Genomic DNA, 16,749 nt, shown 5'->3' with positions numbered 1-16,749 from the left:
TCGCATATTGCATTTTCTTGGTATTTGTTTTCTTAATGAATATAGTACAAATTTTACTAATTACAGTCACTATAGTAAGCAACCGATCTGAACATGGAAATTTTGTTATTTGCAACAAAAAGCATAATTTCTATCTTGTAAATAATAATTTCTGTCTTTGTAAATCATTTAAACACAAATTATTCATGTTGAAAATTTCTCCTAATTAGGTGATGTGATTATCTTTGACAACTGGCGCTTGCTCCATGGACGTCGTAGCTATGAGGCAGGAACTGAGATATCCCGCCATCTGGAAGGAGCTTATGCTGACTGGGATGTAGTAATGTCAAGGCTTCGTATTCTAAGACAGAGGGTCAAGAATGGGATCTAAATTTCCTGACCTTAGATTTTAGTGCAAGGTCAATGACTGAATGTTACTAGTTATAACCTGGTTATTCGTTTATTGTAATCAACATCATTTACATGTTAATTTAAAACTGAACATGCGATTTCTCTCATCAGAGTATTCTTCCTTGGAATCACATTCAATGTCAACTTGTTAGATGTCATGATAGGGGGCCGTTTTAAAGCATCCCTTCTGTGGGATGTGTGTTCTGACTTCTTTTGCTTTCAAGGGTGTCACCAGAACACCTGCAGATAGTTTAGTATCAAACAACTCTTTCTGACCAATAAAGCTTTATATATATATAGCTTGTATTTTAAATAAAAGGTGCTAAAACATGTCCTGCTCAGTTGCCTACATGGTCTCATTTTTCATGACTGCATATCATGGTCCTTAGCATGCTTGGAAAAGTCTTCATATTTTCAAAGATCTGTTTGATTCACTCATACTGCAGGATTTTGTTGCCCATGCTTGCAGAGATCCACTCACTTGACAGTCCTAACATTGTTTGTAATACTTAAGTTGGGATAATAAACCCAAGTATGTCAAATTAAAATAAAAGTCTAGTCTCCCTAAATTTCTCTTGGCTAAAGAAATGCCTCCATGGACTTTCAGCATTACTGTCACCTAAGGATGGGTAATTCCTCCTCCCTCCTTGCCTTCAACTCATGAATTCTTCAGAGATGCAAGCAACCTACTTCAGTGGACAAGACGTTCACTCACCTCTGGACAGCCTCACCTGCTGGTCTCAGCTTCCTGCATGGCCACTGCCCTGGTGATGAAACACTGAAGTCATAGTGCAGCATGAAGCTGTAGCCTATTGAGCCTCCTACTCCAGTGGGATAATGAGCTTTGAAAGTCCAATTTGCAGAGGTTCTGATATCACCTACAGATTTCATTTTGTATGCATTTGAATCTGTGTAAACTTCTTCTTTCTAGAAATTATTTATTTTACATCCCAACCGCAGGCTCCCCTCCCTCCTCTCCTCCTACTCCTTCTCCCCACCTCTGTATCCACTCCACCAAACTCCCTCCATCTACCTCACCTCTGTATTTGAACAGAAAGGGGCAGACCTCCATGGGCAAAAGCAAAGCATGGCAAGCATTTCCTCTGAATTCAGGCTGGGCAAGGCAATCCAGCATGAGGAGTAGGTTCCCAAGAGACAGCCAAAGCACCAGGGATAGCACTGCTCCCATTGCCAGGAGTTCCACAAATAGACCAAGCTGCACAACTGACACATACATGCAGAGGGCCTAGGTCAGTCTCATGCAGGCTCCCTGGTTGTTGGTTCAGACTCTGTGAGTCCCCATGAGTCAGGCTAGCCGTTTCTGTGGGTTTTCCTCCAATGTTCCTGACACCCCTGGTTTTTACAATGTCTTCCCTCTCCTCAGCAGGGCTCCCTGAGCTAGGCCCAATGTTTGGCTTTGAATATGCCTCCATAAGTCACTGGATGAAGGATCTCCACTGACAATTGGTATAGTCACCAATCTGATCACAGGGGATGGCTGTTTCACACTGTGTATTCACTGCTGCCAGGAGTCTTAGCTGGGGCCATTTCTTGAATTTCTTTTTAAATTAATTTCAGTTAGCATACAAAATAGGGGGTTTCATTGTGGTAACACCATCTTAACGCATATTTCTCCTTATTTGCTTTCCCGATGTCTTGTCTCATCTCCTATCTTGCTGTTTAAGGCTCTGAGTACTATATTGAGTAAGAATGGAAAGACTGTCCACCTTTGCCTCATTTCTGATTTTAGAAGATATTCATTCAGTCTTTCTCCATTAAATATGATGTTAGCTATAGGTCATCATATCTAGCCTTTAATATGCAGGGGTACATTTCTTCTGTTCCTAGTTCCTTCCAGCTTTTGATCATGAGGGAATACATAGGCCTCTTTCTGAATCTAATAAGTTGATCCTGTGATTTCTGCCATAGCTTATTTGTGTGCTGTATTAACATTTTATCAATTTGTGTATGTTGGAAGCATCCTTGTATCCCCACAACAAAACCAGCTTCATCCTCATGTATGATCTTCTTAAAAGTACTTGAATTCAGTTTATAATAATCTTATTAATAAGTTGCATCTATGTTCATCAGGAAAATTAGTCTCTAGTTTTTTGTTGTTGTTTGGTTGGTTATGTGTCTGCTGTTACTGTGTTCTTAGCTGGTTCTGCCATCAGGATAGTGCTGGCTTAGTAGGAGTTTTTTTAGCTTGCCTTCCTTTTGTAACCTGTCTACAGTCTGAGACATGCTAGTGTTTGCTTCTTTTAATGGTCTGGTCGAATTCAGCAGAGCCTCCTAGCCCTGAGCTCATCTTTACAGGGACACTTGTTATTACCACTTCAACTGTTTACTTCCTACGGATCTGTTTAAGGTCCTCATAACTTATTACCTTCATACCCTATTGATCTAATTTTGGTATGTCGTATATGTCTCAGAATTCATCCATTTCTTTTAAATTTTCAAGGTATTTTTGGATTATGAGTTATGAAAATTTCAACAGGATCCTAAAATTGATATGGAAGCACAAAAGGCCACAAATGTCTGACACAATGCCGAAGGTATTGCAATATTTGATTTCATTGGAATCTATTGTAACAATCCTCTTTCCATCTCTAGTATTATGAATTTGAGTAGTGCCCAATTCATTAATTTCTACCCTGATCTTTATTTTGTTTTCTATGGTATGTATCTATTTGTGAATATGTGCTCAGGTAAGTGCATGTCCATACTCTTGGAGTCCAAAAGAGGAAGTCAGATTCTCTAGAGCTGGAGTTATAGGCCGCTGTGAGCCATTTGACATGGGTACCAAGAACTGAACTCAGGTCCTCTGAAATAGTAGGAAGTGCTCTTAACCACTGAGCCATATTGCAACCCCTTTTCTACTGCATTTTTTGGACTTGGCTTTTCTTTGCCTTTTAGAGCCTTAAGGTGCATCATTAGCCTATTTATTTGAAACAATTTCTGCTTTTTTAAATGTGAGCACTTACATATATAAACTTTTCTCTTAGAATGCCTTAGTCATATCTCAAATGTTCTGCTAAATTATACTTTTTTCATTTGCCTCTAGGATTATTTTTTTAATCTCTTCCCCAATTTCTTCAATAATCCATTGGACATTCAAATTGCATTATTCAATCCTTGAATATTTGCATAGTTTTTATAGTTTTTCTTCTATTAGTTTCTTGTTTTAGTTTCCTATGGTCTGATGAATTATAAGAAATTATTTTAATTATTTTGTAGTTGTTAAGACTTGTAGTCCAGAATATGCTCTGTTTTAGAGGTGGCTGTAAAATCATCTGAAATGCACGCGCTTAATGTGCTGCCATGGCGTCTGGAGCATGAGTGTAGTTGTCGATGGCAGGTAGTCCTGGTCATGGAACATTTCTGTGTGAAGGGGGAACAATGGCATCTCCTTCTCCAGGGCTATGCAGAAGTGGTTCACTGGTGAAAGCTCCTGGTACTTTATACAGGGCAAGCCATGGGGACAACACCGTTGAACACCATGAGAAGTATGGGAAGTCCATGAAGTTTATGGGGTTATTAAGACACATCTGCCTCCACAGAGCAGACGACATGTGACCTACCATGACGGCACTCTTCCCGTGGCACATTCAGAGTCACTGGCATTCTTGCTCTCTCTATCCATCTCTAGACTTCTTCTGTGTGTGGGTGCCCTAGTGGTTCTTTGTCTGAAGTTATTCTCTTCCTCTGGCCCCCTGTGTTCTTCACAGCATTCCTCAGCTCCCCCAGAGCTGAACATTTGTGTGGCTAGCTCTCTACGTTTTTGAAAAGGAGTAAAGAGAACTGTGATTTCTCCTACCCCCATCTTCTGTGTGACATGACTGCTTCATTGTTTTTAAAAGCCACATAGTTAACAGTAACTTATACATGAAAGCAAATCATATCTGATACTGTCTTATCTAAAGAAAATTGAGGAGTGGGTAGTGATTCTGTTTCTTTAATAGATAACTCCTACAGGAATTCCTATCACTCTGGGCATGTGTTCTTTAAGACAGCATCAAGACTTGCTTTGATTCTTGGAAAGAAGGAACATTACTCTCTACCATCAATACTTCCAGCTGTGATCAGGAGCAAGGTCAAAACTTTTCAGACATCATTTACTGATAGCTGTCACAAGCATTCCAATGTCATTCTAGTGCATCCGACATTTTAAATACACAGCCTGAAGTCTGAAAGCAAATTTGTACAGGGAGTGGAATAGAAATAGGGAAATATGTTCTCTTTTTATGTGCATATTTAGAGTCATTGCATTCTTTTTGTTAGTTTTTTTTATTTTTTATTTTTATTTAAAAGAGGTTTCTTTTTCATTTTACATACCATCCACAGTTTCCCCTCCCTCCTCTCCTCCTGCTCACTTCCCCCACATTCCCTCCACCCCGCCACCCATTCACTCTTCAGAGAAGGTAAGGCCTTCCATGGGGAGTCAACAAAGTCTGGTATATCAAGTTGAGGCAGGACCAAGCCCCTCCCCCGGAATGAGACTGAGCAAGGTATCCCTCTATAAGGAATAGGCTCCTAAAGGCCAGTTCATGCACTAGAGATAAATCCTGGTCCCACTGCCAGTGGCCCCACATACTGCCCAAGCCACACAATTGTCTCCCACATTCAGAGGGCCTAGTTCAGTCCCATGCCAGTCCAGAGTCAGTGAGTTCCAACTAGCTCAGGTCAGCTATCTCTGTGGGTTCCTCCATCATGATTTTGACCCCTTTGCTCATATAATCCCTCCGCCCTCTCTTCAACTGGACTCTGGGAACTCTACCCAGTGCTTAGCTGTGGATCTCTGCATCTGCTTCTGTCAGTTACTGGATGAAGGTTCTATGATGACAATTAGAGTAGTCATTGATCTGATTACAGGGCAAAGCCAGCTCAGGGACCCTCTGCACTATTGTTAGGAGTCTTAGCTGGGGTCATCCTTATGAGTTCCTGGGAATCTCCCTAGCACCAGGTTTCTCCCTAACCCCATAATGGCTCCCTCTATCAAGATATTTCTTTCCCTGCTCTCCCTCTCTGTCCCTTCTCCAACTCAACCATCCTGTTCCCTTATGTTCTCTTGCTACCTTCCTTTATCTCCTCCCCCCCCACCCCCGCCCCAGCCCATGCTTCCAATTTACTCAGGAGATCTTGTCTACTTGCCCTTCCTAGGGGAATCCTTGCATGTCTCTCTTAGGGCTCTCCTTGTTACCTAGCTTCTCTGGAGTTGTGGATTATTGCCTGATTATCCTTTGTTTTGCATCTAATATCCACTTATGAGTGAGAACATACCATGTTTGTCTTTCTGAGTCTGGGTTACCTCACTCGGGATGATTTTTTGTTCTAGTTCCATCCATTTGCCTGCAAATTTCATGATGTCATTGTTTCTTCCTCACTGAGTAATATTGCATCGTGTAAATGTACCACATTTTCTTTTTCCATTCTTTAGTTAAGAGGCATCTAGGTTGTTTTGAGGTTCTGGCTATTACGAATAATGCTGCTATGAACATAGCTGAGCAAATGTCCTTGTGGTATGAATGTGCATTATTTGGGTATATGCCCAGGAGTGGTATTGCTGGATCATGATGTAGACTGAGTCCCAGTTTTCTGAGAAACCACCATACTGATGTCCAAAGTGGTTGTACAAGTTTGCACTCCCACCAGCAATGGAGGAGTGTTCCCCTTACTCCACATCCTCTCCAGCATAGGCTGTCATCACTGTTTTTTTATCTTAGCCATTCTGACAGGTATAAGATAGTATCTCAGAGTTGTTTTGATTTGCATTTCCCTGGTAACTTGGATATTGAGCAATTCTTTGTCTTTCAGCCATTTGAGAGTCTCCTGTTGAGAATTCTCTGTTTAGATCTGTGCCCCATTTTTTTAATTGAATTATTTGGTATTTTGATGTCTAGTTTCTTGAGTTCTTTATGTATTTTGGAGATCAGCCCTCTGTCAAATGGAGTAGCCCCACCAGTGGACTGAGTATGAGATCTTTCCATGTATGGTATATTTCAAATGAATTTTGGTGGTAAGAATTGAAATTTGTTATAGGTGTATTAAACAGGGAATAAGACATTTGTGTCCTAAAATAAAATGGCATATCCATGTTTATTGAATCTTCTGTATCTGTGCATCCCCCATCAGTCAAACAGATGTATATTTCTGTATGACTAACCCAGAGCAACTCTTGAAGTAAAAACTGGCAAACCTACATCAAACTAGTGAAAGAGAAACCTTGTGATTTACATCTGTAGGTATGTACAAATTCTTGGGAAAACCACAGTGACAACTGGGTTCACAAAGCACCAATGATAATGGTTGTTTTCAGTGTGGCTTCCTAAGAATGGAAAGTTTAACTCAAACTTTCACTTACACTATATATAAACAAACCCTGAAAGGAAGGAAGGATTATAGGAGCCAGAGGAATGGCCTTCAGAACAAGGACCACAAAATCAACTCAACAAGGCTCGTAGGGGATCACAGAGATTGAGGCAACAATCAGGGACCCTGTATGGGCCTGAGCTAGGTCCTCTTCATATATGGTATGATTGTGTAACTAGGTGTTCTTTTGAGACTCCTAACAGTGGGAGTCAAGGGGGTGTCTCTGACTCTTTTGCCTGCTCATGAGACCCTTTTCCTCTTACTGAGTTGCCTCATCCAGCTTTGATATGAGGGTTTGTGCCTAGTCTTATTGTAACTTGTTAGGGAAATGGAGGAGTGGATGGAAGGCTTCCCATATGGAAGGCTGGGAGGAGTCAAGGGATGTAATATATAAGAGAAAAATAAAATAAAATAAGCCCTTAGTATATTTTTGTACTCATCATACTGATTTCAATTATTTGAAAACATTTATAACCAGTATATATCTGGCCATATAACAGGATGAACACTGGAAATGTCACTTTCTCCAAGAATAAAAATACAGGAAAATTCATTCTCTTCTATTCAGAAATTACAATTTTTGGATAATTTCCAAGTAAAAATTATCTGCACCCCAAAATGGTGTTTTGCTTGTTTAATCTGGCAACTCCTTGATGACTGTTGGCTGGGTACCATGTACACAATGCACTGTGACTATAATGTCACAAATGTCCATATATTTTCCCATGGAGGATAAAAAGACAGGAAATTAATAATGCAGAAATTTTTTAACACAATTGTGCCCAGTGATTTCAGGAAAGATTTAGTTTATAAGGAAAACATGAGGAAGGCAAGATGCTGAAAAATAAATATTTTACTGGGGCTGACTGAGGGATCTCTTTGCCAAGCCCTAATTAGACAGAATAAGGTAGAGAGACCATTTCTAGGTCTTCTCTTTGCTACTTACTGAAGAGCCACAGGGAAATAAGGAAAATCATCGCTGAATGAAGTGAGAATGGATAGCTCATTTGTGTTGAACATCTCTGAGGTGCTTCAGGCAGGAGCGGATGCTTCCTTTGGTCCAGGAGATCAGAGTACAGTGTGTTTCATGAATTGCCTGCAAGCAAACCCTGGATTTCCAGAAGTGGAATATCAACACCACTTACCATAATGAGTTACAAACAGTATAACATTCTTAAAGCCTATCTCAGAAGCTCTCAAATAATCTCATCTACTGTTGATGATGACATTGTTTCTGTACTGTAGGAAATAGGGAATTGAATGCCGTGTGAGACAACTTTTTAAAAATAAATCAGAGTGCTTATTGCAGTTCTGTTTCATTATTTTTGGAAGGAGCAAATGGAGTCCAGACTTTGAAGCAGTTTCTGAAAACTCAGCTTTTGGTAATTATCAGGCAAAACTCCCAGCATAACAGTTATTAAAAAAAAAAATAAGGGTGCTTCCTCCCAAAAATTAGCCTTTAATGGTACTCAACAATTTAGTTAAATGCTTCTATTATGTACACAGTCTAAAGCAATGGATATCTTTCTCCCTTAATTACATCTGCCAGTCCCATCTGTTCCTTTTTCAAACCTTTAAAACTAAATTGAAATTAGGCAAAAATTACAGTTTTAGTACAAGTGCAATTCCCTGTCAGCTCACATTACACACATTGTACATTGGCTACTGGTTGTTGGTGTTGGAAAAATATTGGGAAGTGGGTGTTTGTGGTGAGTAATTTCACAGCAGTACCTTCTAGAAGAGCTTTCTAATTTGGGGCTGCTGTCTAGGTCTCAAGCTGTTCTAGGCACACTGCTTACCTTTGAAGAAAAATGAGAACAGCTTCCACCAAGATTAGCCACAGTGATTATCAGTAATGGAATAATGCTGTGGTTCTGTGTACAGAATAAGAAAATAACTGGTTCATTCATGGTGAAGGTATAAAAGCTGGCTACCATAAAGAATAACTCCCGCTGTGTAAAAGATTTATTTCCTTGTTTATCGGGAGTATTCCAAATGGATAAAAGCCCCCTCTCATTGAAATACAGTGCTCCACAAACAAGAAGAAAATAGTGTCTCTTACTGAGAACACTGTTGGTTGAGCAAACCTTGCCTCTACCAGACACCGGTAATAAAAATAAGCAAGATCTTGGTAATGGATTTAGAAGTTTTATTTTGTGGGATTTTGAAACAGGCATTTCACTGCATAGTCCTGGCTGTCCCAGCACTCGCTTTGTAGACCAGGCTGGCCTTGAACTCACAGAGATCACCCCCAACTCTGCCCTCCAAGTACTGGGGTTAAAGGCATATGCCACAGTACTCAGTGGATTGGATTTTTTTTTTTGAAAGGCTTAAAAAGGAGAAAACACAAAAGGTGGTAGTTTTTGCTTTGGTTTTTGGTTTTTTCTCCTCTCAGAGCATATCATGAACTTTAGAAAAAGAGTTATCAACCTTTTTGTTTATAATTTTACATCCTGACTGCGGTTTCCCCTCCCTCCTCTCCTCCATTCCTTCCCCCATCTCCCCACCAGCACTCCCTCAATCCACTCTTCCTCTGTTCCAGTTCAGAAAGGGGAAGGCTTCCCATGAATACCAATAAAGTATGAAATATCAAGTTATGGTAAGACTGATCACCTCTTTTGCATATAGGCTAGGTAAGGCAATCCAGCATGAGAAGCAAGTTCCCAAGAGCCAGCCAAATCATTAGGGACAGCCCCTGCTCCCACTGTTAGGAGTTCCACAAATAGACGAAGCTACACAAATGTCACATATACGTAGAGGGCTTAGATCAGTCCCATGCAGGTTCCCTGGTTGTTGGTTCATACTCTGTGAGTTCCTATGAGCCAGGTTAGTTGTTTCTGTGGATTTTCTTGTGATGTCCTTGATCCCTCCTTCCTCCCTTCCTTCAGCAGCATTCCCGAAGCTCAGCCTAGAAGCAAGCTGGTGTAGCTATCCTAATATCTAACAAAATCAAGTTATTAACCTGTTTATAGGCCATCTCAGTTAACTGAGAATCTGCTGTATCATAGTCTCCTAAGAAGACTGTGGGGCATACATGGGCTGCAAAGAGGGTGCTAAGAGAAATTTAGACAAATAGAGCTTAAGCTTTAAGGTGTTTATGAACAGAGTAGATACAAAAGATGATGTGGAGAGGAAGTTAGTTTAAGCTGTTTGTACAGAGAATAGATACAAAGGATGGCTAAAAGAAAGTTAGCTTGGGTTGTTTGTATGGAGATTAAAGACGAATGGTGAGAAAGGAAGTTAGCTCAAGTTATTTATGCTAAGATAAGATACTAAAAAACAAGAGATGGTGTCAGGACATAAACAACTTGTAAATAGGGTGACCTTTAAAATGATTGGTTGATTCCTTCACCCCCTCCTAGGGTTCTGAGGTTTTCTAGTATAAAAGAGGCTTACTGCCTATCAATAAATGAGTTCTTGCTTGACTTGACTCCCTGCTGCAGATTGTCTCTGGGTAAGAAGGAGGCTGGGGAATGGGTGAGAGGCATGCACTTACCTTTCCTCAGTTCCAGGCCACCTCTTCACAGGTGACCTAAGTTCCCGTTGGGTCCCCACAGTAGACTGCACAGAACACATATTTTTACATAGCATTCCTCCAGTTTTCATTTGTCTGAAAAAAAAAGTCTAGTTCTCTCTCATACATTTGAAAAATTATTTTTTTAGAGTGTGGAATACCAGATTGGTAGGATTTTGTTCTAATGTCTTAAATATTTTACTCGAGTAATGTCCTACTGTCTTTATTTGCTTGTATGGTTTCTTAAATCTGAGAGGAAGCTCATCATTAGTTCTCTGTAGTGAGGGTACATCTACTCACTATGCTTTTAATGTTATTATTTTTCTGAAGCTTCAATATGCTGTGTCTACATTTTCTTTTGGTTCTGGTTTTGCTATCGGTCCTACTTTGGTAGGTCTCTGAGCATCTTGCCTCTAATGTCTGACATTCACTTTAGAGTTATTGGTAATTGTTGCTTCAAGCATTGCTTAAGTTGTTCCACAGTTTCTGTTTTGATTTTTTTCCTTTCTTTCATTTTCATTTGGAAAATTTCTATTGTCATATCTGTACATGAGAGAATTTTTTCCCCAGTCATGTCTGCTGTTACTCACGAGCCTTTTGATTTCTGTTATGTAGTGATTTTTATTTCCAGTATTTCTATTTGATCCTTTCTGTGAGTTCCCATCTTTCTGATTATGTCATCTATTTTAGTTAGGGTTTCTCTTGCTGTGATAAAACACCATGGTCAAAAGAAACCTAGGAGAAAAGGGCTTATTTCATCTTACAACTCTCAGGTAACACTCTTATTACTGAGGAACGTCTGGGCAGAAACTCAAGGCAGGAACTGATGCAGAGGCTGTGGAGGAATGCTGCTTACTGGCTTGCTCCCTATAGCTTGCTCAGCTTGCTTTCCTATATACCCCAGAACCACCTCCCCTAGAATGGTACCACCCACAATGGGCTGGGCCCTCCCACATCAACCACTAATTTTAAAAATGAACCATAGGTTTGTCCACAGGCCAATTTTAGGTGGAAATTTTCTCAATTTGGTTTTCTCCTTCAAAATGATTCTAGTTTGTATAAAGCTGACATAAAACTAGCCAGCACATCATCCATTTGGTCTTGCACGACATGTTTGTTCTTCCATATAGTGATCATAGGTTCAAAGATTTTCTGTTCTAATTATTCCAAAATTTCATCTTTACTCAACAGATTTTTTATCCTCAATTGTACAGAAGCTTTTTGGTTTTATGAGGTCCCAATTGTCAATTGTTGGCCTGGGTAGTGAAGTCCTATTTTGAAAGTCCATTACTGCACCTGTATCTTTAGGGTCTTATATGTTTTCTTCTTGCAGTTTCAGTGTTTGGGGTTTCAAATTGAGGTCTTTGTTCCACTTGGAGTTAATTTCTGTTCAGGGTGATAGATGCAATTACAGTTTCATTCTTCTGTTTGTAGACATAAAGTTTTCCAGTGCTGTTTGTTGAAGATGCTTTCTTTTCTCCCATGTGTGTTCATGGCATCTTTGTAGAATATCATATGGCTATAGTTATTACAGTCAATGTTTATAACATTTAAGTCTTTTACTAGAGTAAAATACAGTTTGGGTTTTCTATTTTGTTCCACTGGTCTACATTTATGATTTTGTAACAGTACCATACTGGTTTTATTACTATAACTCCATAATATATCTTGAAATCTGGAGTGGTAATCCCTCCAGTATTATCCGTTTTACTAATTGTTTCAGCTGTGCAGGGTCTTCTCTAATGCCATATGAATTTTAGGATCTTTTTTTCTATTTATGTGAAGAATCTTGCTGTTTTTATTGGGATTGCATTGAATATGTAAATTTCTTCTGGTAGGATTGTCATTCTCACAATATTAATTCTACTGATCCATTAACATGTGGGGGTATGTCCTTTCATTTTCTAATGTCTTCCTCTATCTCTTTCTTCAGAGATTTGGAGTTTTCCTCTTAGAGGCCTTTCACCTCGTTAGTTAGGTTTATTTCAAGATATTTTATCATTTTTGAGGCTATTGTAGATGGAAGTGTTTCCATTATCTCTCGCCATGTGTTTGTTGGTGGTGTACAGAAAGACTACTGATTTTTTAGTTGTTTTTGTATCCTGACACTTTGCTGAAATTGTTGATGGTTATTTTTGCATTGGGAAGCTAAATAAGAAAAATGTTTCAGGATTGACTGTGGAACTCTGAGATGAGCATGTCTACACTGAGGAACAGGGCAAGTGCGTCTCCTCTTGGGTCACTGCGTAGGCAAAGCCCTTGGACTGTAGCTGAGAGTGAGAGTAGCTGGAACTACATCTGAAGCCATTTCCGATCCTCCTATGGATCAAGTTTGGCAGGCCTGCTTTTTAATGCATGGGAGAGAGGAGAATGAAACATTCTTGATCCAGTTGCATATGATACTCATGGCAGAATCAAAGTCACACAGGTTCACATTGGAGTCAAAAAGGTGATGGGTTTGTTTCTGGGTCCGTAGCTAGAGTCATAGTTGGTAATCATGTCATCTGGTTTAAATCTACCTTCTCAAATAGTTCCATTTGGTCTTGAGCTTCATTGGGACTTTGCTATCTTCTACATGGTTTCGAAACTTCTTAGAAAGGCACTTTGGTCTGTGATGTCTGTAAAAGTATTACACTTTGATGGAAATGAATGGAAGACCTTATCCCCCACCTTGTTGGCCAATCTGAAACTGAATTTTGAAGGAAGAATGGGAATTTTTAGACATAAAAATTAATAGAAAGGGGTATTTCAGATAGCTGGAAAAATGCGCAGAGACTTAGAAGTATGCACTGATTGCAAAGTCCAACACATAATATTTTAATTGTAAGAACATTTTGTTCAGGTCTATCTCCCAAATGATGTTTAACACACAGAGTTTACAAATATAAAATATCTTCTGTTTTATAGTCTCCCAAAGAAAAAGTCCTGTCAGTGATGATTAGCTTTGTATATAATCTCTTTCTCTTAAATTTCCTCTACCAGTATTCATTTACTCACCTTTTAGTGGTTGGCTGGAAGAAGAAATAGAGACCGATGAGGGGATCATATGGTCTAGCACTTTGGTAACCTGTGGATTCATTCCAATTAACTAGCCAAGCAGTTAACATTCTCCAAGTCAAAGAAGAGAAATGGAATACAGTGAGCATCTCTTTTGCCAATAGGGGTGAAGTCTAATCCAAGCTACATCAAATCTATTAAGAGTTTGGAGGGAAGTCAACTCTTTAGATGATTATATCCAGGAAACCTAATCATCTTTACTCAGAACCAACTGCTATAGCCCACAATATGTCATGTCATATATAACACTTTGAAAATGCTTGCAACTGCATCCAATCTCTCTATCTCTATTTTCCAGAGCTGGAATATTTAGCCAGGAGGAAAGCACAAGGTTATGGAGTGGTAGCTTAGAAAACTGTCTTCTGGAGACACAATACAATATATCAGATGTTAGTATTTTTTTTAAATGAGCCTACACTGAATATGCTCTTCCTTTCATTGATTCCATAAGCTAGGCCAATAACATCAGTTTGTTGTCAGATCATTTGGATGGTGACTAAATGTCATGAGGAAAAGTGATTTCAACTACCATTTCATCTATAAGTTTTCTACATGTAGATCCCCAATCCAAACCTCTGTCCCAAGCTCCATATGTTTAATCTCCAGCTGGCCAATGGGCTCAGACAAGAATGATTTGAGCTCAGTTTGTTCAAAATGTAATTATTTCTTACTGGACAACTGTCACTCTGCCATTGTGAATTCTTTCCTTCTGCACAACACTTTTTCCCTAACTTGACCTAAGTGAGAGCCTAGATGTCTCCCTCATGCTTATATACTGTGAGCCAAGTCTCTGTTTGGACCTCCAGTATCTCTCCATTCCATTTCCCAGCATTTGAATTCAGTTCTTGATTTTTAAATCCAGCTTCCTGAAGCAATCTTGTAAGTAGGTTTGTGGCTTTGAATTCGTTCATTTACAACTCTTTTTTCAATGAAGACACATGGATCTTTTAAAAATGAGTGTCATGTCAAGGAACTTCACTACTTTAGACCTTTAAATGACTTCTCCTCTCTTTTAAGATAAAATACTAGTCCCATAGTGTAGAATGCATTTAGTCCTTTAGTGACCTGGCCTTGTCTCATCTCTAGTCTCATATACCCTTCTCACCCTCATGCATTCTCTTCCTATATAACCTCTGTCATTATAAAAATATTGAGTTCTTACTCTGAGCCTGGAACTATGCTAATGTTATGTATCAGCATTTTCCAAACTTTACTGATGATACATATCACCTGGGGTACTTGCTAAAAGTACAAAGTCTGGTCCTCATCCCAGACTTTTTGAATCATAATCTTCAGGGAGTTGTCTAGAAACCTGTACTTTTTCCAAGTTCCATGGGTGTGTGACTTATCATCTGAGAAATTTGGGGAAACGCTGCTGTATGTTTCCACTTTCATTTAATCCTCATAATGTTTAATGAAATAAGTGCTGTTATGAGACTCACTAGTGGAGGTAAATATAGAAAGGTAGGTCAATTATTTGTCCAAATACAATGATGATGTTACAATACTGACTTAAGGCCAAGCATCCAACTCCTACTGCAGTGACAATCAGCTCTCCTCACTGGGAAGTCTGTACCTGACTTGGTCTCCATGTCGCTTCTATTCTTTCAATTGGAAAGTTATTGTCCCATCTTTCCTTGGAAAACTACTCTTAGCCTCTTAACTTGGACTAAAACTTCCTCAGCCCCTTTCATCTAGCTTGGTTGCCTTCCTGTGAGCAATTGTTAGCCTGGCACATCAATATCCACATTCTAGTCCCTGTGAAACTTTACTCCAGCAGAATGCCTCAATTATACTAAATATATGATAAATATCTGCCAAATAAATAAAAATATATCACTTTCACTTAGAAATTACCTGGACTTTAGATTATATGATCTAGTGTTACTCCAACAACAAAACATTGTGAGGTAATGAATATTGCTTCATTAATGATTGGCCATGCTGCCTATCAAATTGACCCGTTTTCATTCCAGAAACATTTTAGAAGAGGGGAAAATCATCCATCCCATTCTTTTCTATAGTTCAAGTAATCATAGATGCACTCTGACTTAGAATAAAGGTGCTGCAGATTCAAATTCTCAGGGACATAGACATACTATGGAAATTGAAGTAGAAAAAAAAAAGAAAAGAAAACATGAATAGAAATGTTTCCACGTCTTAAAGCAGGAGGCAGAATTCTGCAGTGTTGGCAGCAATTTGTGTTGAACTGGTAAAGATGAGGGGTAGGAAGCTGTCCTCATGCCATCCAGTGAAGGACATTCAAATAAGAAGAAACATTATAAAAAACAAAGAGAAGGAGCTTTACAAATTCAGGAAGGTTGTGACAGGCTACCTGAAAACAACAGAGGAGAAGACAGACACAGAAAACAAGTAAATCAGGCCAAACACAGCTCCAGCCAAAGGGTTCCCAGCTTGAAAAGGGAAAGCAGAAGCCTCATTGAAAATATAAACCATGTAGCCCCAGAAGGAGCCATAAGCTTCACAAACTCCAAACCCATTTGTGAGCTGGGTCAAACAGTGATTTCTCCCACAAGGGGACAACTGTAGACAAGAATCTACTTTGTCAATCTGTATGACAAGGAGGACAGTGTCTAGGAGCCATTTTAAGAAGAAATCTGTTATTTAAAACTGAGCTACCCTGAGGAACAACCACAAGCCACAGAAGCTGAATTTTACCTGCTATAGCCCTAAGAGGCCCTAGTGGAGAGTCGGAAGGGAGAAGACTGAGAAACTAAGGAGGCAGGAGTCACCAGGGCTGTGACGTAGACAGAGAAAGGCAGCCTCATCAAGTAACTGATAATCACCCAGGACTTTTAAAGTGCTGAGCCTGAGGTTAGCAGTTTGATCAACCTCGTAACAGCATGTCTATAGTCACTGTTGCAGAGTCCCAGAACTTTGATGCTCCGGTGGAACATTTAACATCCACAGCTGCATCTGTCGGGCAGTCTGATCAATAGTTAGAGGGGTTGGAAAGTATGACAGTGTGAGGGAGTCTTAGAAGGGTGAGAGACACCTTCCAGCTGGACTACTTCCCTGCCCTAAAATATATCCCAGGGAGCTGCACATTGTGATGAAGCCTTGAAAGGCTGGAAAAACCTGTCCAATCCATAGACTGCAAAGCTAAAAATGGCCAGCAGTGACCTCTGCTTAGTAAGGAGGTGAGCTACTAAAGAGAACACAATCTGGTAGACATCTAATATTTGTCCAATATAGGCTCAATACCAGCATAATTGTAGGCAAGATAGGAGTCCATAATGCAGCTGAACTCTCTCCTGCTCCAACCTGTAATCTCTTGCACCAAGATTTCCAAATACCTAGAAAAAGACATGGTCCAACAACTCATCCTTTATTCTTCTGTTATATTTTTTCCATTTTTTACCCTTTTATCTCACATATCCCTTGAATGTTATATACTT

General features: G+C 39.5%; 1 protein-coding gene and 1 long non-coding RNA gene across 4 annotated transcripts in view; one reads left to right on the top strand and one right to left on the bottom strand.

Annotated features, from left to right (window-relative positions):
* The window catches only part of Bbox1 (gamma-butyrobetaine hydroxylase 1), a 51,269-nt gene extending 50,547 nt beyond the window's left edge, over positions 1-722 (top strand). For all 3 annotated transcript variants that reach the window (XM_042275887.2, XM_042275888.2, XM_042275886.2), the window contains one exon: positions 210-722. In XM_042275887.2, the coding sequence (XP_042131821.2) occupies positions 210-370 (161 nt within the window). In that variant the 3' untranslated portion in view covers positions 371-722. The remainder of the gene's footprint in view (positions 1-209) is intronic.
* The window catches only part of LOC143272947 (uncharacterized), a 100,212-nt gene extending 84,767 nt beyond the window's left edge, over positions 1-15,445 (bottom strand). Inside the window, exons 1-3 of the long non-coding RNA XR_013050636.1 lie at positions 10,256-15,445; positions 8,559-8,633; positions 7,706-7,868 (exon numbers count right to left, since the gene is read on the bottom strand). This is a non-coding gene — a long non-coding RNA (uncharacterized LOC143272947). The remainder of the gene's footprint in view (positions 1-7,705; positions 7,869-8,558; positions 8,634-10,255) is intronic.
* Positions 15,446-16,749: the final 1,304 nt, after the last annotated feature.

Source organism: Peromyscus maniculatus, chromosome 4 (genome assembly GCF_049852395.1).
Source record: "Peromyscus maniculatus bairdii isolate BWxNUB_F1_BW_parent chromosome 4, HU_Pman_BW_mat_3.1, whole genome shotgun sequence".
Classification (NCBI taxonomy): Eukaryota; Metazoa; Chordata; class Mammalia; order Rodentia; family Cricetidae; genus Peromyscus; species Peromyscus maniculatus.
Note: the sequence above shows the minus strand (reverse complement) of the source record. Positions and strands in the feature narration are given on the sequence as shown.